Source organism: Coregonus lavaretus, assembly GCF_964263955.1.
Source record: "Coregonus lavaretus genome assembly, chromosome: 9".
NCBI classification, from domain to species: domain Eukaryota; kingdom Metazoa; phylum Chordata; class Actinopteri; order Salmoniformes; family Salmonidae; genus Coregonus; species Coregonus lavaretus.
In genome coordinates this window covers 37,654,934-37,675,157 of record NC_139996.1, presented here as the reverse complement: position 1 = coordinate 37,675,157, position 20,224 = coordinate 37,654,934, and the positions used below count along the sequence as shown (strand labels likewise).

At 41.9% G+C, this 20,224-nt stretch overlaps 1 protein-coding gene across 3 annotated transcripts; it reads right to left on the bottom strand.

Annotated features, from left to right (window-relative positions):
• Positions 1–2,358: 2,358 nt before the first annotated feature.
• On the bottom strand, positions 2,359–20,197 carry LOC311135424 (SUMO-activating enzyme subunit 2-like). 3 transcript variants are annotated; one of them, XM_084169371.1, is made up of 18 exons: positions 20,137–20,197; positions 18,043–18,206; positions 16,168–16,251; positions 15,880–15,950; positions 15,684–15,748; positions 14,256–14,356; positions 12,691–12,812; positions 12,437–12,504; positions 12,152–12,273; positions 11,901–12,000; positions 11,592–11,740; positions 11,320–11,413; positions 11,037–11,149; positions 8,638–8,793; positions 8,259–8,355; positions 3,282–3,387; positions 3,031–3,173; positions 2,359–2,825 (listed from the first exon to the last, which is right to left on the bottom strand). In XM_084169371.1, the coding sequence occupies exons 2-18, from the start codon at positions 18,181–18,183 to the stop codon at positions 2,629–2,631; spliced, it is 1,929 nt and encodes a 642-aa protein (XP_084025497.1). In that variant the 5' UTR covers positions 18,184–18,206; positions 20,137–20,197; the 3' UTR covers positions 2,359–2,628. The 3 variants fall into 3 exon arrangements, 2 of the variants coding, with proteins under 2 accessions (XP_084025497.1, XP_084025496.1); XR_014613761.1 differs by lacking the exon at positions 20,137–20,197 and having other exon boundaries at positions 3,031–3,168; positions 18,043–18,257; XM_084169370.1 differs by lacking the exon at positions 20,137–20,197 and having other exon boundaries at positions 18,043–18,256.
• Positions 20,198–20,224: the final 27 nt, after the last annotated feature.

Genomic DNA, 20,224 nt, shown 5'->3' with positions numbered 1-20,224 from the left:
AGATTAGGAGCACTCCCTTTAAGAGTGTGCTCCTAATCTCAGCTTGTTACCTGTATAAAAGACACCTGGGAGCCAGAAATCTTTCTGATTGAGAGGGGGTCAAATACTTATTTCCCTCATTAAAATGCAAATCAATTTATAACATTTTTACATGTGTTTTTCTGGATTTTTGTGTTATTATGTCTCTCACTGTTCAAATAAACCTACCATTAAAATTATAGACTGATCATTTCTTTGTCAGTGGGCAAACGTACAAAATCAGCAGGGGATCAAATACTTTTTTCCCTCACTGTACCTCATCAGAACCCAACATATAAGCTAATGTTTGTAAACAAAGCAAATACTATATAGCTCCAATGTGATCAAAACGTTTTTACATTTAAATATCAGTCTGTGCATCCATAGCTCTGTCTATGAATTTGAGTGGTTACATTTCTCCAGCCTCATCCCTTAACTTTTTTACCGAAATAGGGTCTGGGATACGCTTTGTTATTGTTTTAACTGCTGAGTGCTGCTTTAAATGACCGCATTTTCATTAATTTGATTATATAAATCTTGAATCCCATTAGAAAACAGTATTGGGCATGATCCAGAAATTAGACGGGACTTGCAAAGCATATTTACATTTACATTTTAGTCATTTAGCAGACGCTCTTATCCAGAGCGACTTAGTTAGTGAGTGCATACATTTTTCATACTGGCCCCCCGTGGGAATCGAACCCACAACCCTGGCGTTGCAAGCGCCATGCTCTACCAACTGAGCAACAGGAGGCCACAGCACAATACATCTTACAGGCTTATGCTCTACAATACATGCAGCAAATATGGTAAAATGTGAAGTTCTTTGTGTCTATAATAAAAATGCACGTCATGTGTAGTTTCCAATTGTGGTTGAACACACAAATGCATCTTTACAAACAGCCAAAGTGTTATTTTCTGATTTAATGTAAATAATTGGATGAGGCTATTTTAACTAACATAGAAGTCTTGCAAATGTTATGCAAACATTGTACTAGTACTTGATTGAGAACATGTTTAGCTAAAGCGCCATAGGAATTGCATTATCGTAAACTGGCTTATGGCTGCAATTTTGTACTCAATTTAGGAGCTTCACTGACAGGGCTGAGATTACTCTTTTGGACTCAAAACACTGTCTCAAGGTGAGAAGGACACTATGAAACATACTTGCTGTTCTGGCAAACATGGCTGTAAAAGTAAAACGTATCCACATTTCTGTTCCCCTATGTTGTAATTGCTATATAATTAGGTATTTTCTCCATCTGAACCCTTTAGAAGACAACTGTGGCAAAAACAAGACATCACTTATTGTCAAACCAAAACCAAGCAATGAAAGGGCTTCACAATACTGATGTTCCAAACATATACAGTCCCTTCAGAAAGTATTCACACCCCTCGACCTTTTCCACATTTTGTCCCACTGAATTTAAAATTGATTAAACAGATTTGTCGTCACTGGCCTACACAAAGTGGAATTATGTATTTTCCAAATTTTCCCAAATTAATTAAAAAGGAAAAGCTGAAATGTTAGTCAATAAGTATTCAACCCCTTTGTTATGGCAAGTCTAAATAAGTTCAGGAGTAAAATGTTGCTTAACAAGTCACATAATAAGTTGCACGGACACTGTGAGCAATAAGTGTTTAACATGATTTTTGATTGACTACATCATCTCTGTACCCCACACATACAGATAATTTTAAGGTCCCTCAGTCGAGCAGTGAATTTCAAAACAGATTCAACCACAAAGACCAGGGAGGTTTTCCCCAAAAAAAATCGTAGATAAAAAAATAAATAAATTGGTATTAAAGGTTCTACACAGGATTTTTACATTTGCATTGTAGTTTCAGAAAATGTCCATAATATATCTGCAGTAACAGTGGAATGAGTGTTTCACAGTATTACTTACCAGTGTTGTGATTGGCTGTGATATTCACCTATTGATTTCTCACGCCAGAGCGGCATCCGTTGTCAAAATGGGAAAGGTATTTTGACTTTGTGGCTGAGTTATCTAGTGGAAATCTGGTCAAGTGGCCTATGTAGAAATCGCTCATTCATTTCCTGGTTGCAAGAATCCTACACTGTTCGCTCAATTTCAGTTTATGTGAGAAAACAAGCACTGAATAGAGTAGATTCCAGCTAAATCTCTGAAATATATTTTCAATAACAAAAAATATGTATTTTACAGCTATTTGAAGCTGGTGGACCAAAACCGAAAGTAAAAGGCTCAAGCCATGTTACGGGAAATGGGATGCAGGGGAGGGGGGGGATTTGTTTTGAATGCAGCCTAGTGCTGTTGCAATTCACCTAGCTTCCACATAGGGGAGGAGTTCTAGGTGTAGCACCTTTAAAATGTTTATTTCAGTCTCCCAAAAAAACACACCCCGACTTGAGACGAAACAAATACACACACATATATATATTTTTTTTACATTACAAAGATTTTATCACAGTACTCTGTTGACCAAAAGAAATAACTGGCAAACGTAACAGTTTTGTACATTTATATTTACAAATGTTTGGTAAGAGGAACGGCGTATGAAAACAAAACCGTTTCCTTCTTCTAAAGGAGGGGGGGGTGGGGGGGGGGGGGGGGAATCAGGAGAGACATACTAGTCTAGTGCAATGATGTCATCATCATCAGCCGAGGGTTGGCCCAGGCATTGGCGCTTAGCTGAGGCCTCGCCTGTCTCAGCATCATGGAGCTTCCTCTTGTGGCCTCCTGACTCCATGCTGACATCCATAGCGCTAGAGGAAGGCTCCTCCTCGTCTGAATCAACTATCAGAACATCATTCTGTTCAGCAGGGACTAGGACGTGAAAGGAAAGCAAGAGACAATATTTACCTGTACCACTTTAGAGAGTTTACATTCAGCTACAGAACAAACATTGCCTCATGATTCTCAGCACTATAAACAAATGGTTTAAGGACAGGACAGATTACTTATGACCAGGATTTGAATGATCAGATGTCTAAAATAGTCAATTTCTGTAGACAATGTCGGTTTTGCTCACCTTTGGAAGAGGTGGACGGTTCTGCAGAGTCTGTGTTGCCATTGGCGACGTTCTTGCCCTCTGCTTGTGCACTGGGTGGGGTTGGAGCTTTGTCAGGGGCGTCACCCACCACCTCAAACTCCACATCCTTCGCCAAGTCTTCACTTTTTCAGACAACAGCAGAAATACAGTTACATTAAGGAAACAAATGTACATTAGTCATGTGAATACAAAGGCCTATACAGCACACAGAGAAATACATCCCATCTTACCAGTGAATCACGTTAACCAGGAGTGTGTAATCCTGCAGAAAGTCATCCACTTGCAGGCGGCTGCCATTTCGAATCCCAAAGTCAGACAGGAACTTGCTGTTGTTTGCTATGAGAAGAGAATGGTGCATGAAAATATATATATATACACTGATGATAATAAGAGAGTATACCATTTAGGGGTGGGCACAGTTAATCGATTATCCGAACGGACGTTAGTATTCGATTACTTGCTTAAGTATTCATTTTTTATAAAAAACAAAAACGTATTTTAACAATCAAAAGGCTTTGTCTGAATTAAATAATCATCCATGTGACATTGCTACATACAATTTTATTAGGTATACCCATCTAGTACCGGGTCGGACCCCCCTTTACCTCCAGAACAGCCTGAATTCTTCAGGGCATGGATTCTAGAAGTTGTGGCGCGCAAATGTTGCTAAATTGGTATCAAGGGACCAAAGTAAGCCCACCGGGCACTTCAATCCAGCCCACAATACATTTTTTTTATGTATTAAATATTATATTTGAGTTACGATTTTTGGCCTAAAATTATTCATTCCATGATATACAAACAACCTCCAATAGATGCCGCTGGCAGCGCGCTCTGTATTTGGGCCTACAGTCAGATTCAGAATGCGCTCAGTCATCATAGCCACTTCATTGCTTGATGACTTTTGCCGTGAAAAATGAGTGCTGTGAAAATGAGAAAAGTGGACTCTGAATGTCGTGTGTTTAAAGAAGAATGGACAGCAAAATACTTTCTTACTAATATTGGACATAAAGCGGTATGACTGATATGCCAAGAAAGTGTTGCCGTTTTTAAGGAATATAATCTCAATCGTCATTTTCCAAGCAAAGTAAAATAAGAAAGCCCTAACTCGGAGGAATTGATATTTCTACACTGTATTATTCATCAGGAAGCCCTGTGTAAAAGTGTGTTAAAGCTGGAAAATGTTGTCAAAGTGCATGTAAAACTTCAACTTTATACGGGCAAGGGGGCTTAACCATCGTCAGTTCATTCAGCTGCTCAATGACACAGAGGCAGAGAACCAGGACTTGATGTACCATTCAAATGTGCGCTGGCTAAGCCTGGGAAAAGTATTTTGCTGTGTGTTCCTTGATACGGTTGGTAAAGCTGACGACTTCTCCGTGTTGAAAGACACAGACTGGCTGGGCGACTTTGCTTTCGGTGAGGACATATTGGGGCATCTGAACGATCTAAATGTGAAACTGCAGGGACATTTTTTGTGCATGAACTGTATTCCAACGTGAAAGCATTCAAGGCCAAACTTATGTTGTTCTCTTTCGACAGTGAGAAAGCACCACCAGACACACAATTGGAGCTCATTGACATCCAATGTGACAGTGCTTTGAAGGAGAAGTACAAAACAGCAACAATAGACCAGTTCTATGGCTCACTGAATGAAACAAAGTTTCCAAACATTAAAAAGCACGCCCAAAGGATGCTTGTTTTATTCGGGTCCACATATGTGTGTGAACAAACGTTCTCAGTCATGAATTACAATAAATCCCGTCACAGGTCAAATTTAACAAATGACCACTTGTCAGCTGTTCTGAGAATCTCTACATCAAAGATCACACCAGACTTTGATGCCCTTGCCAAGAGAGGCGACCAGACCCATTGTTCACATTAAGACTTGAATAACTGTGACTGGGGTAGGCAAGGATTATGCTTTTTCATGGTGATGGTTATGCCTTTCGAAAGTATTTGAAAGCCAAGTTAACAAACAGATCACCGACCATTTAGAATCCCACCGTACCTTCTACGCTCTGCAATCTGGTTTCCGAGCTGGTCATGGGTATACCTCAGCTACGCTCAAGGTCCTAAACGATATAATAACCGCGATCGATAAAAGACAGTACTGTGCAGCCGTCTTCATCGACTTGGCCAGGGCTTTTGACTCTGTCAATCACCGCATTCTTATTGGCAGACTAAATAGCCTTGGTTTCTCTAATGACTGCCTCGCCTTGTTCACCAACTACTTCTCAGATAGAGTTCAATGTGTCAAATCGGAGGGCCTGTTGTCTGGACCTATGGCAGTCTCTATGGGGGTGCCACAGGGTTCAATTCTCGTGCCGACTCTATTCTCTGTGTATATCAATGATGTCGCTCTTGCTGCTGGTGACTCTCAGATCCACCTCTACGCAGACGACACCATTTTGTATACATCTGGCCCTTCATTGGACACTGTGTTAACAACCAAACGAGCTTCAATGCCATACAACACTCCTTCCGTGGCCTCCAACTGCTCGTAAAACTAAATGCATGCTCTTCAATCGAACGCTGCTTGCACCCTCCTGACCGACTAGAATCACTACTCTCGGCGGCTCTGACTTAGAATATGTTGACAACTACAAATACCTAGGTGTCTGGTTAGACTGTAAACTCTCCTTCCAGACTCACATTAAGCATCTCCAATCCAAAGTTAAATCTAGAATCGGCTTCCTATTTCGCAACAAAGCCTCCTTCACTCATGCTGCTAAACATGCCCTCGTAAAACTGACTATCCTACCGATCCTTGACTTCGGCGATGTCATTTACAAAATAGCTTCCAACACCATTCTCAGCAAACTGGATGTAGCCGATCACAGTGCCATCCGTTTTGTCACCAAAGCCCCATATACTACCCACCATTGTGACCTGTATGCTCTCAATACATATTCGTTGCCAAACCCACTGGCTCCAGGTCATCTATAAATCCCTTCTAGGCAAATCCCCGCCTTATCTTAGCTCATTGGTCACCATAGCAACACCCACCCGTAGTATGCGTTCCAGCAGGTATATCTCACTGGTCATCCCCAAAGCCAACACCTCCTTTGGTCCCCATTCCTTGACTGGAACGAACTGCAAAAATCTCTGAAGCTGGAGACACTTATCTCCCTCACGATCTTTAAGCATCAGTTGTCAGAGCAGCTTACCGATCACTGTACCTGTACACAGCCCATCTGTAATTATCCCACCCAACTACCTCATCCCCATATTGTTATTTACATTGTTATTTATTTTGGTCATTTGCACCCCAGTATCTCTATTTGCACATCTTCTGCACATCTATCACTCCAGTGTTAATACTAAATTATAATTGTAATTATTTTGAACTATGGCCTATTTATTGCCTTACCTCCATAACTTACTACATTTGCACACACTGTATATAGATTTTCTATTGTGTTATTGAATGTACGTTTTGTGTATTCCGTATGTAACTCTGTGTTGTTGTTGTTTTTAATCGCACTGCTTTGCTTTATCTTGGCCAGGTCGCAGTTGTAAATGAGAACTTGTTCTCAACTGGCTTACCTGGTTAAATAAAGGTGAAATAAAATCTAATAAAAATGCAGTGAGAATTATCCAGCAATGCACTTGGATACAGGTAATAACTAATCAGTCAGATTTGGGGTGAGATGATTGGATAACTGTAAATATGGCTCACAATGGAGATGAGAATAGTTCCTTATGATGTTATAAATTATATCAATTGTGAGAAATGTGTTCACAAAAAACAAGTGTAGAGATGGTACAAGGGTAGAATGGTTCTACAAGCATATGTACACCTACAGTACACTAGTAGTTGCGTGTCAATGTGAAAATGAATAAAGGCTTCACATGTTTTGTCATGCATAGTATGTGGCCCTTCACTTGGTTTCAAAAACTCAATGTAGCCCTTGAGCCAAAAGGTTTGCCCACCCATGGGTTAGAACCTGCTTTAGTTTGTTTTAATGCTCTAAGGGAGTAGAGCTAAGTATCTCTGATCTCATGTAAGCTTGCCTCCCTCTTGGAGGGGTAAGCAGTTCTTTGTGTAGGTGAAGTTTATAACTTACTAGGTAATTTGTACATTTGTACGTTTTTCTCTCCGGTTTCATCCTGAGGGTAAGCTTCCCTGCAATTGCTTGAATAAACTCTTACTGCTAATAAATGAGTTCTGCCTGATTCCTGGAACGAGTTTTCCTCAACAATCTACACTGATTGAAGTGGATTTAACAGGTGACATCAATAAGGGATCATAGCGTTCGCCTGGATTCACCTGGTCAGTCTATGTCATGGAAAGAGCAGGTGTTCCTAATGTTTTGTACACTCTTTGTTTAATGAATCTAATTATAGACAAGTTGACAAACAAATAGCCTACCAAAATGTCAGAAATTATAAGCAGAAACATATCTAAAAATCCTGCACCCCGTCAAAAAATCGTTCCGCTGTAGCCTACAGCGCATTTTCTATATTTGCAGTTTAGGGTCGGGCCTCAGATTTTCACATATAGTCAGGTTATTAGCGATTGCGGGTGGGTACGGGTGAACAAACAGCTGACCTACGCACCACTAACGTGCACCCCATAAAAAATACATTATTGTAGGGCAATCAGTCAGAGGCTGCATATGTAGCCTTGAAAGTGAAGTGGGATATTTTTTATCAGTGCATAATGGAATTCAAATTACAGAATCAAGATACCGTAGTGAGGAGTAGAAAACAATGAGCAACCAACAGGTAGGCTGTTGTTTAATCTGAATGTAGTGGTTGTAGGCAAGGACGAGGAGTGCCTCAATTAGCCTTGCTAGCTAGCTAACTTAGTTGGCTAGTATAGCTAGCTACTTTACATCGATTTGATGCAGTCAAGACAGGCATTACCAGATGGTATGATAGATAATCTATAGCAGCAAGTTTGTCAATCTAGCATGGCTACTTTCGCGCGCTCTCTCTCATCACATACACTGGCCCCTGCCCTTCTGCAGCTCTCCCGAGTCGCTCAGCAAACAAGAGCTATTTAGAAAAAAAGTTTTACAAAAAAACATGCATTTCGACTATCCAAACAAATGTCATGATATTATTTGAATAGTACAAATATTTCACATGCACATCCTTAATACTGTTGAGTGCAATATGCAGTCACCATGGGAAGAGGTTGGCATCCTCTACTGGTCTCCTTTGGGACAGTCTGATAATATTCTGTGATTGTCTCATACCTTCAGTTTCACCCTCCTCAGAGGAGATAAGGATTGTCCCTTTCCCATCCTCGATCTGCACATCTGGCGCCACCATCCCAAACTTCTCTTTTAATATCTAACACAAAGAAAGAAGAATATTTAGCTGAACACAGGATATGCTGATCACATTTCACTGTGTCATGGTGATAGCAACAACAAAACAAACAAGATCGGTTTTGTTTAGATTTACATGCAACCCTCTAGTCATTATCTACCTGGCTCGCTCTGCCTCCCTGGTCAAAAATGTGTGCATCACTGGCCAACAATGTCTGTATTAGTCTGTGCGTTTGTCTGGCTTTATCAGTCTGATTGTAAGCATGAGCACATGCAAAAAAGGAGCCAGAGAGGCATGCATTACCTTGTCTTGAAGGGCCAGCACAAGAGTTTTGTGCACATTCAGTTTGACTGTGACTTCTGGCTTGCTGGCGCACACATAACAGTTGGCACTGGGTGGGTCCAAAGCACACGGAACCAGCAGCTTTTTCCTGGGGTTGGGCTGCTTGTTCAGGAAGATCTAGGAAGACCATACAGGAAGGGACATTGGAATAGGTTTCAGAGCACATTAGATATACACTAAAACAGCCATAAGTTGCCATTAAATTATTCACAACCACAGGGTATCTGCAGGTTCAATGAAGTTGAATCTAAGACTAAGACCTTTTTAATGGCACTTGGAATGCAATTTAATACCAATTTGGTGTCTGCACGCACCACACACACGTGCCAGAAATGAGCCCATGTTGGCAAAAAGTCATTTTTTAGGGCTGACTCTTTCACCAAAGGCTATAGCCTACATGGCTTATATTATCAGGAAGGTGTGACATTTTAGCAATGAGAATTCTTCTGTAGGCTTACTGATGTAGCATAGTGGCTAGGCTATAGATGGCTGAAGCATTGGGTTGCCCATCTGCATTTGTTTAGGCTACCCCAATGGACTAATCATTAGCTAGATCACAAACTAAGTGTTCAGAATTTCGGCTTTGATACCAAAACCAGCCTAGTATAATGATACTCAATATCATAACGATACCACTGTGAAAAAAATGCCTTAAAGTCAAATATACAGCACTGTTACTGTATGAAACACGTGGTCAACTCTCCATCTGGAGAGCTAGGCCACTGGGTGTGCAGGCTTTTGATCCAGCACTGCTCAAACACACAGGAGTCAGATTAACATGGTCCTGTTGAGCAGTTGATTTGTAGAATCTGGTGTTAAGAGTATGGCTGGAACAAGTCTACACACTCAATGGCTCTCTTGGAGGTATTATGCTATAACATTAGAACATTAGCCTACAAACCAAAAAGTATAAGAAAATAATTCCTTAATTCAGTGAATCAGGTATCAAATGGCTATACTTCGAAGCAAGGTAGCTAAGGAGGAGAGCTCTAGACTGACTTTTTCCGGTGCCAAGTAAGACATGAAAGAAGTTAGATAATTCATATTATGTTCAGGGAATGCATGATGGATATTTATGTGCAACGTGTCAAAACAGGATCCAGAATAATCCAATATATTTTTGGCTCTTTAGAGATTAATTTGCCTGCATGTTTTTGTGCATATTGGCCTAGGCCACGCTTATATGCTACATAATTCAAATCAATTTGTCACATGCACCGAATACAACAGGCGTATAATTTACAGTGAAATGCTTGCTTACAAGCCCTTTCCAATGGTGTGGAGTTAAAAAATAATAAAAATAGTAACAAGAGGAATGAGCAATGCCAAGCGTCGGCTGGAGTGGTGCAAAGCTCATCGCAATTGGACACTGGAGCAGTGGAAACGCATTCTCTGGGAGTGATAATCACGCTTCACCATCTGGCAGTCCGACGGACTAATCTGGGTTTGGCGGATGCCAGGAGAATGCTACCTGCCCCAATTCATAGTGCCAACTATAAAGTTTGGTGGAGGACTAATGGTCTGGGGCTGTTAGTTCCAGTGAAGGGAAATCTTAAGGCTACAGCATACAATGACATTCTAGACGATTCTGTGCATCCAACTTTGTGGCAAAAGTTTGGGGGATGGCCCTTTCCTGTTTCATGAAATTGCCCGCGTGCACAAAGCGAGGTCCATACAGAAATGGTTTGTCGAGATCGGTGTGGAAGAATTTGACTGGCCTGCAGAGCCCTGACCTCAACCCCATCGAACACCTTAGGGATGAATTGGAACACCGACTGCGAGCCAGGACTAATCGCCCAACCTCACTAATGCTCTTGTGGCTGACTGGAAGCAAGTCCCTGCAGCAATGTTCCAACACCTAGTGGAAAGCCTTCCCAGAAGAGTGGACGCTGTTATAGCAGCAAAAAGGGGGCCAGCTCCATATTAATGCCCATGATTTTGGAATGAGATGTTCGACGAGCAGGTGTCCACATACTTTTGGTCACGTAGTGTACTTTCATTGACGGAAGCAGGTTAATGCACATTACTGTTGACCAAAGAATGGTTTTAGAACAAAAAAAAAATCTGCAGGAACGTTGTGTAGCCTAATGACCAAAATAAGCTTTGGTAAGAGGGCAATGTCGGTGTCTGTAATTATCGGTTTATCAATGCAGCTCTAGTTAGTCTCACATGACGTGCACACACAAAGGCGCACATGTGGTTGGATATATATATATATATATATATATATATACCAACCCTGGCGTTGCAAGCGCCATTGCTCTACCAACTGAGCTACACGGGCCCCTGATGTGCAGGGGACGAAATGTTAGAAGGTTTAGTACCACCCTTAACAGAAAGGATCACTCCTGATTTCTCACCGTGCGACACTGCTCCACATCTCCTGAAAGAATCTTCAGTGCCTCCAGCACTATGAGGCCAGCAATGACTGCATTGGTCGTGGCGATCGCTGGGATGATGTTCCCTGCCATGGCTGCAAGGAACAATTTAAAACACATCAAAACACCTTACTTGGAAACAGACATAGCAAAATAAAAAAATCAATAACGTAAAATCTTTATTAATAATAAATTGTCAAAATAACATTTAACTTTATTTTTTTTACTTTACAACCTCCAGACAGCTTTCACCCAAAATACCCACACTTGATGTCAAAACGGCTCTTCATGTTCATGCTGAAAATATGCATGCGCAGGTTGGCGGCTGCTGTCACAAAGTCCATCGCTGGAGGGTCGTCCTAGCAACAAGAGGAGGAAGACAATCAAATGGACTGCCAAAGAACTATCAATGCAACTTTAAGCTTAAACTATGAGAGCATCATCTTCTCCGGTCTGTTGTACCTTGATAATATATTGTGGTCCAGTTTAGACCCTGCACAGTTACCCATCCAAATCCATTCCCCTGTGTGTCCTCACCTTGTCCCACACAAGCTCTGCTCCATCCCCTTTGTCAGCCAGCATGGAGCGCAGGGTTTCCACGCTGCGGGAGAAGAGCTGGGAGTAGCCTGCCACACCCAACACCTGCTGGTCCTTCAATCCCGTCCCAGTCACCTCCTGGGGACACGCTATCAGACAACCAGAGAGAGAGAATCACAAACCTAAACCTCAAACTAAAAACACCAGATAATTAACTAGAAAATAATATAATAATATATGCCATTTAGCAGAAAATCTTATAATTCAATTCAACTTGGAGCAATATAATATAGGATGCTAATATCTTACTAAGTTTCTGAAGCTCAAGCCAATCCAGAGGCAGTGGGGCTTTCCTCTTCTTCCACAGCTTGTCCATGGTCAGGAGGTACCGGATGTCATCTTTAAAAAGCTGGAGGACCACACAAATATAGTCATGGACTATTTGCTATTTCTATACATTTTAATAACCATAGCTTAGATGCTAATAAGCTGCTTGACAACAAGACATGGGGCCATATTAAGCAGTCCCCTAGTAAATACTTGTTCACCCTTAAGCCTACCTTGTTGAAGAGTTTGACTGGGTCGTAGCCAGTGGAACGTGCCCAGTCCTTAGTGGACACACGTTTGATATCTCCATCCTGGTCAGATGCTTTGGCTCGGGCTTCAGTGTCTGCAGGGTTCCCTGAGAATAGGCGACAAATATCCCATGGCATGTATTATTATCCCAATGAAGCCCAGAGTACACAGCAGCCTTTTAGTGCACACGACTCAGTCTCACTCCTCTGGTTCATGGAGGCCAGGGAGGGTGGCAGTTGAAGAATTTTCAAGTGTTTTGTTATACTTACATGAAAGCTCTGGGTCAGCTGTGTCAGGGGACACCTCTTGATCTGCATCTTCCTCTCCAAAAAGCTGGCTGAGGTGGAGATGTAGATAGAACTGATTGTCAATGCCATGGGCGTAATCTCAACCAACCGGACAGCAATAACAGATCTCTGCCAGGAATCCCATCATTAACTCCCTATTGGGTGAAATGAATATTCATGATCTATTTCACAATTGTTTACTACTAGAGAGATGAAAGCACTTTTACTAGACTTACTTGAAGAGGTACTTGGCCCACACAATGCAATGTATGGGCTCAGATGGGGTGTTGCGAATGGTGCAGCCAGGGAATGTTTTCTGTGTGGGTTTGGGCTGGCACTCATAGCACTCAGTAAGACCCTGTAGTGTGTAAAAGCAAGAAGAGGGAGGTTGTTGTTATTATGTGTTATATTGGTGCTGTTTTTGTAGGCGAAAGAAACGCACACCTATTTAGGCGAGGTGCTGGCTAACGGAGTAGAACCCTTGAAAAAGAAAAGCCGCACACTCTAGGAGCTCAGATGCAATAGTTGAATAACCAACGTTTCGACAGACAAGCTGTCTTCATCAGGGTATAATGCCAAACACTGCGGGTCACTAGTTTATATAATGTCAAAGGACACACACAGTTGTCTGTAATCATCGCCGGGTGTGGCCTGATATCATTGGTTAATTCACAGATAAACAGAACATACAAAAAACATGAATGGATAGCATACGATCATAGATACAATTTGGCTACATAGGCCTACAAACATTTACAATAAATAGCAAAATCACAATAATCAAAAGAATGGCTTCAGATCAAAGTCTACGTTGAGACCGAAGGGAGCAAGGGTCTTTAAATTAAAGATCCAGGCAGCCTCTCATTTTAACAATAAGTTGTCGAGGTCAACCCCTCTCCTAGGGAGGGTGGCATGTTTGATGCCGATATAACGTAGGGACGAAATAGAGTGGTTCGCTTCCAAATAGTGGGCCGCGACTGGGTATGTCGAGTTTTTGCACCGAATGGTGCTATGACGCTCCGAGATTTGTACTTTTAATTCGCGCTTTGTTTTACCCACATCATTTTTACCACAAGGACACTTGTAGTTTCCATCCGGTAGAGGTGCAAATAGACGTTGTGCAAGGATATTTTGGGGTGGTACATCAGAGTTTACCAATTGATCTGAGATTTCTGCCCCGCGAGAATACGACCAAGGGAGGGTCCGAAAACACATTACTGATACTGTCATCAGATCTTAGAATGTGCCAATGTTTGTGAACGATTCCCTTAATTTGTTCAGAGCACTTTGAATAGCGTGTAGTTAGAACACAAGAATGCTTATTTTTGCGAGAATGTCATTGAAAGAGATCATGTCTCAATTCGTTTTGAATTTTCTCAATGGCAGTATTAATATTATATTAATCTCACAATTTTTGTACCCCATCTCCTTGAATTTTCTTTGCGTCTCAGCCATATTTCTGTCGAAATCTGATTGTTTTTTGCAAATTATTTTGATTCGACAGAATTGGCTGTAGGCAAACTGTTTTTCTAGGGAAGCGGGTGACAACTATCAGCCCTCAACAAACTGTTACGATCAGTAGGTTTCCTGTAAAGATCAGTGTATAGAACATTATCCTCACAGATCCTGTAGTGTGTAAAAGCAAGAAGAGGGAGGTTGTTGTTTTATGTGTTAGATTGGTGCTGAACATGACCATTCATCTAATTGTTACTCACGGGTTGTGGTTGACACAACTACGCACATATGTGATTCACAATGAAATTGTTAAACTCATCTGAGACACACATCCATTGTGTCTTACCTTCTTAATAACGGTCACCTGCCCAAGGTAGCCAGCTGTGCCACTCTCAATAAGGGGAATGTCAGCTGCGAGACACATCCGGTTCACATGGTTACGAGCCGCTGCAAGGAAGAAAAGATTCAGCTGGCGGCAATGTTCCCTCAAATGTTTTTGGCACTGAGCAAATTTAAGGTCTGCTGAGCGCAAACTTGACTGTTGTGAAAATTCTGTGCAACATCCAGCGCACGTTTACTGTTAACACCAAGGCTGTAACCGCTTTAAATTACAGTTTTAACAGTGGCAAAGTAGGCTACTTGATCATAATGTAGACATACCAGAGTGGCCTACCATCATAAACAATGGAGAAAATGCATCCCATAACATTTTAACATGGAAATAGCTGTTCTATCATTCAGCCTACAGTAGCAGCTAATGTGTGGTGTTCAATGTAGGCCTACTTTTTTTTTTAAACAACATGCAGGGCTTGACATTAACCTGTTCATCCACTTGCCCTTCAGACAAGAGGGGCCTGAAAATGGTGTTGTGTTGTTTGATGCAAGAAACCACTTTACAAAATAAAATGCATTATTATTCCCATACCATTATTACAGGAAATCAGACAAATTATGCTACCCTCTGCCTATTGGCTACTTAGCTTATTCAAGCCTGCCTCAAAATACAACACTGCCCCTTTAAGACAAAAAAAGGCTCTAGAAATGTACATGTTTTGAGCTCTTGTAGGAAGCAATCACTCCCTTTTTGCTGACTACAAATGATCTATAACTGGGCTAATAACTCACTAACTGGCAAAGGATATGAACAAAATGTGCACACGTAGCTACATGCAGCTCTCGCTTTGATCTCAAAACAAGCGCATCTACTCAGGACCGCTCATGCTGGAAACAGTTCAGATCAAAGTAAATGCCACAGATCCATATATGGCATTGATCTATTTGCATATAGGCCTACTGCAGCTCTGATTGGTTATGCCACACCGGTCTGTGTAGAGTACGGGCTGAGTCGTGTGTGTCAATGCAATAGAATCCTACTCCGATGCGTTCTGCCTACAACAAAATCTCTTGCAAAATCTCTTGCATAGCTCATTTTGTTTCGGTATGTTGCATTGAAAGCGGCTAATATTGCATTGATTCGATCACAATTGCCACAGTAAAGGGAAATGTTGATAGAGTTAACAGGGAAAATTCTAGAAAGTTTGGTGAAGTTCAATCTCGTGCTTCTCTCCATGGGCTGATATTTCTTCTGTGTGGCAGTCCCTGGGAGCTGTACAGCAGTATCGGGCTACTGCGCGCAGCTTAGAGGGAACTTTGGCTGGCAGTAAGACAAGGACCATAATAATTGGGAAAAGATACCAAATATACTCCACAGAGGCAAATTGACTAGGGATCAGTATTGAAGGTTTCATTAGGAAGGCATGAGATATCACTATACCTCGATTGTCCAAGGCATTCATGACAAGCATGAAGTTCCTGAAGAATTCCACGTTGTAATCTGGACTGGGAAGGACATACAGACCAAGGACATCAGTTTTCACATCAGCAACTCATGGTGACACAAACACACACAATAAAATACCATATGCACAAAGAACAATCATGCACATAACTACAGTAGCTAGTTGACTTACTTCATGATGCTGTCATGGTAGGCCGTGATATTGGCAGTGGGACAGAATTGCAGCACACTCTCTTTGGCCACCTGCAAGACAGCCGCAAGTTCATATATAGCAGGGGTTGGCAACAGGCAGCCTGCGGGCTAACCCCCCCCCCCCAATCAACCTGTGACTGAATCTAGTTGCCTACCCCTGACATATAATATTCTGGTTGTATAGCTACATAGCCTACAGCAAAAGTGAGAATGGACCAAAAGGGTCAAGCGGTGATACATGTTTGTGAAAGAACAATGGGTCCCCTACCTGAGCCTTGGACTTTCCCACATGTTTCTTCTGGAACAGGAACTGTCTGTTCAGGTTGCTCACATCAATAGTGTCCAGATCAATCTATAAGATAAACACAGATACAGCAAATGAAATTCCAAATCCAAGGGCGGCAGGTAGCTTAGTGGTTAAGAGCGTTGTGCCAGTAACCGAACCGCTGGTTCTAATCCCCGAGCCGACTAGGTGAAAGATCTGTCTATGTGCCCTTGAGCAAGGCACTTAACCTTAATTGCTCCTGTAAGTCGCTCCAGAGCGTCTGCTAAATGACTAAAATGTAAGTTACCAAAACACAATTATTGATAGCTACAAAACATGTTTTATTAACATCAGGACAGGTTCACCGAAAGTGTGAATGTTGTATGAAAGAATTTGCTACATGCAGCAAAGTATATAGCTACCTAACAGAATTGCACATTATAAACATCTGAGGTGTATACTACAAAGCAAGATCAATGACTTACCCTGCCAGAAGATACCGACCCTACAGCTTATTTACACTGACCCTACGCATTTTGGAATGGCAGTGACAGCCAATCAGCTCATTTGTTGTTCAACGCGACATGCCATTCCATAATGGCTACTGCTAGCTAGTATGAGGACTAGCAGTACTTCAATCTTCTCGATGGAGCAGTGTCGATAAAGATAACATTTGGAGTGCAGTGGCATATTCTATAATAATAATAATATGCCATTTAGCAGACGCTTTTATCCAAAGCGACTTACAGTCATGTGTGCATTCATTTTTACGTATGGGTGGTCCCGGGGATCGAACGCCATGCTCCACCAATTGAGCTACAGAGGACCACATCTATCCCTGCTTTGAGGTACGTTTTCAGACCCATATCTCGCGCCGGCTCCACGGTCTCAAAGTGTGCATTAGTAAATTCACTCTGGCTATCTACTCCGATATCAGAGCACTCCGAGTATGCCAGAGTGCAGAATAACTGATGAATTTACAAATGCGAAACATACATTGAATGACAAGTGTCAATAAACGTCTGCAAAAATGTTTATTTAAATTGTTGCCAGCAGCACAGTTAGTCATTAACAACCTAGATAACATGAAAACGGCCTACCCATCTCTGCTTGGGCAAATAAAATGGTCAGTGAGGTGTTCTCTTTTGTGCCTGGAAGTAGTTTTCTAGCTTGACTGCCAGATCAACCCTTCTCTTTGGCCAGAGCGTCTAGTGTGCGCTCTGTCCGAGAGCGAAACGCTCTGACTTTACGAACGACCTAGAGCGCACTCCAACTCACTGGAGATAATTTACGAACGCACCCGTAATGTAACCATGATTGCATTTTGACCCCTGCAGCTCGGTGTAAACAAGCGTAACCGCAGGGTCAGTATGTTCTGGCAATGACTTGGCCAGCTAACTTGCCAAAATAATCTGTAATAACTTTTGATTTTCTAGAAAGATCAGCATGGTCTAATTAACTAAACCAAAAACACATAACTTTAGCTTTCTTAATGAACCAGAAAATCAATAGCATGTAACTACTTACCGTAATGCTTAACAGCATCTCTCAGAGTCACCGGCATTGTTAGCACAGAAAACTAGCCTTCAAGCATACACTCCTTAACATTGGCTAGCTAACGTTAGCAGACCACAAAGAAGTCAGAACATGGCACGCAATTTACAATTTGGATGAAGTGACTTAACCGTTAACTAGGTGGTTTTCTGTTCATTCATGACTATATTTAAATAGCTAACTTCACCACTTACATATAGCCATATGGGCATTTTCGAATAGTGTTATTTTCAGACTAGCTAAACTTATCTAGCATGCTAGCTAGGCCTTTCATATCACCCTGGCTGGCTGTAGCGGCAAGTGTCGGTCCCCTGCACGACTTACCACTTCTATATTTTTGAAGCCGGTGAGAACAATGTTTTTCAAGAGCTCACAGCCAATTCCTCCAGCTCCAACCACCAGCACCCGGCAAACGGATAAGGAGTCAGCGAGCTCTTTTCGGAGAGACCCCACTAGTTGTACCATTGTTGACCGCCTCAAGACAGAAACTGCAGAGGACGAGAGTAGCTTCTATGGTTTTAATGGCGGACTACATCCAAAAGTTGTATTGCCGCCACCAACTGGACGGTTAGAAACTATAAAATAAAAAATAAATCCATACTTAATAGTGATACTAACTTACTCCACCCAAATAAAAATAATACATTGCCAAAACAAACAAAACTCCCATTTCTTCCTTATTTTAGTTCTCCATATCTCCCTTCTCATGCTATAGGACCTGAGAGAGTGATATGGCTTTTGCCAATATTCCATGTAACAAAAGAAAACCATACATTACATTTACATTTTAGTAATTTAGCAGACGCTCTTATCCAGAGCGACTTACAGTTAGTGAGCGCATACATTTTTTTTTTTTCATACTGGCCCCCCGTGGGAATCGAACCCACAACCCTGGCGTTGCAAACGCCATGCTCTACCAACTGAGCTACATCCCTGCTGGCCATTCCCTCCCCTACCCTGGACAACGCTGGGCCAATTGTGCGCCGCCCCATGGGTCTCCCGGTCGCGGACCTGCTACGACAGAGCCTGGATTCGAACCAGGATCTCTAGTGGCACAGCTAGCACTGCGATGCAGTGCCTTAGACCACTGCGCCATAATAGGGAAACTAACTAAATCCACCCAAATAAAATAGTACATTGACAAAACAAAACTCCCATTTCTTCCTTCTTTTAAATCTCCATATCTCCCTTTTCAGTCTCCAGGGCCTGAGATGGTGGTAGGGCTTTTGACAATATTCCATGTAACTCTTTTGCCAAGAAATCTTTCAGCCCCAGGAACCGTTCCGCTGCAACCACAATGATTTCTATCTTCCTAGATCTTTTCTAAAATCTTGGCAGTGCCATTAATCACCATTGCGATAAAGGCCACAAAGTCCACCTTTTTAACCTTTAAAAATGTCAGGATCATCTTGGTGAAAGGCAACCCCTGCAACTTGCATTGAAGGCCTATCCACCACCATGGACTCTTCAGGAGCACCATTCAAACCCTCAACCCTTTTAACCGCTGCTGCATAGGAAATGCTCTGTACAACCCTAACTTTGGCCACCTCATTTTCTTTCCCCCTTGTCGGGCATTCAAAAGACGTGGCTTCATTGTTCCCACCACAATTGCAACAGTTCACTTTTTCATCACTTTTATAACACATTCAATTATATTTTCCACAACTTGGACATCTCGGTTTCTCCCTTCTGCAAACCCTTGACACATGACCAAAAGCTTTACAGTGATCTTGGGATAAATGTTCTGACTTTTTATATACCCCAAGACACTTGAGTAGGGACTCCATATCAAAATACAAAATAACAGATAAACTCTTCACTTTTTCATCATCCACCACTCGATTCATCCGACGTGCATCAATCACTCCAGGAATATTTTTCATCTCTTTTAACATCAACTTCCCACGAGACGCCAGATATTACCTCCTTGTGGGTTGCCCTGTTCCGAAGAGACACGCGTCAAAATTTTCAAATCGCGAGAGGCGCAACACACACGTTCCTTCTGATCCGCAGAAGTAAAAAAAATCAAAACAAACCTGCCTCTCGTGATCCTCAGATCCTTCACTTTACCCATCACTCTCTCCACCAGTTTGGATAGCTCAAATGGATTCTTCAAGATTGGTATTTCGATAAGCTGCTCATCATTAACAAACCTTATTCCTTCAAGATATAAAGAGACATTCTCCGCACTGTCATCTCCCATTTAGCGTTTTTTCTCAAAGTTGCGGGGATGTCACGTGTCCTACTTTTATCAGTACAGCCGTAACAACTTAACCATTACGAAACTTCTATTCGATCAGATACATTTCACGTAGCAAATAAGCCATACATTTTTGTTGTTGACCGAAATTTGACACTCTCATTGACCTCCATACAAAAATGCCTTGCTTAGTGAGCGAAACAACGAAAAACCGCCACCTGAGTTGGCCCTCTATTTTCCGCTGAGTTGGGCCTCTCTCTTCCTCTTCCTCTATGTTGTGCCTAACAAGCTAGCTGGTAGCAGGCA

Excerpts from the sequence above, each read along its gene's own strand:
- LOC311135424 (XM_084169371.1), bottom strand. The coding sequence starts at position 18,183 with ATGGTACAACTAGTGGGGTCTCTCCGAAAAGAGCTCGCTGACTCCTTA. Across the intron at positions 12,274-12,436 it reads AGCTGACCCAGAGCTTTCAT|GGAACCCTGCAGACACTGAA; the intron begins GTAAGTATAACA and ends GCCTATTCTCAG. Across the intron at positions 11,741-11,900 it reads GCTTGAGCTTCAGAAACTTA|CGTGTCCCCAGGAGGTGACT; the intron begins GTAAGATATTAG and ends GTTGTCTGATAG.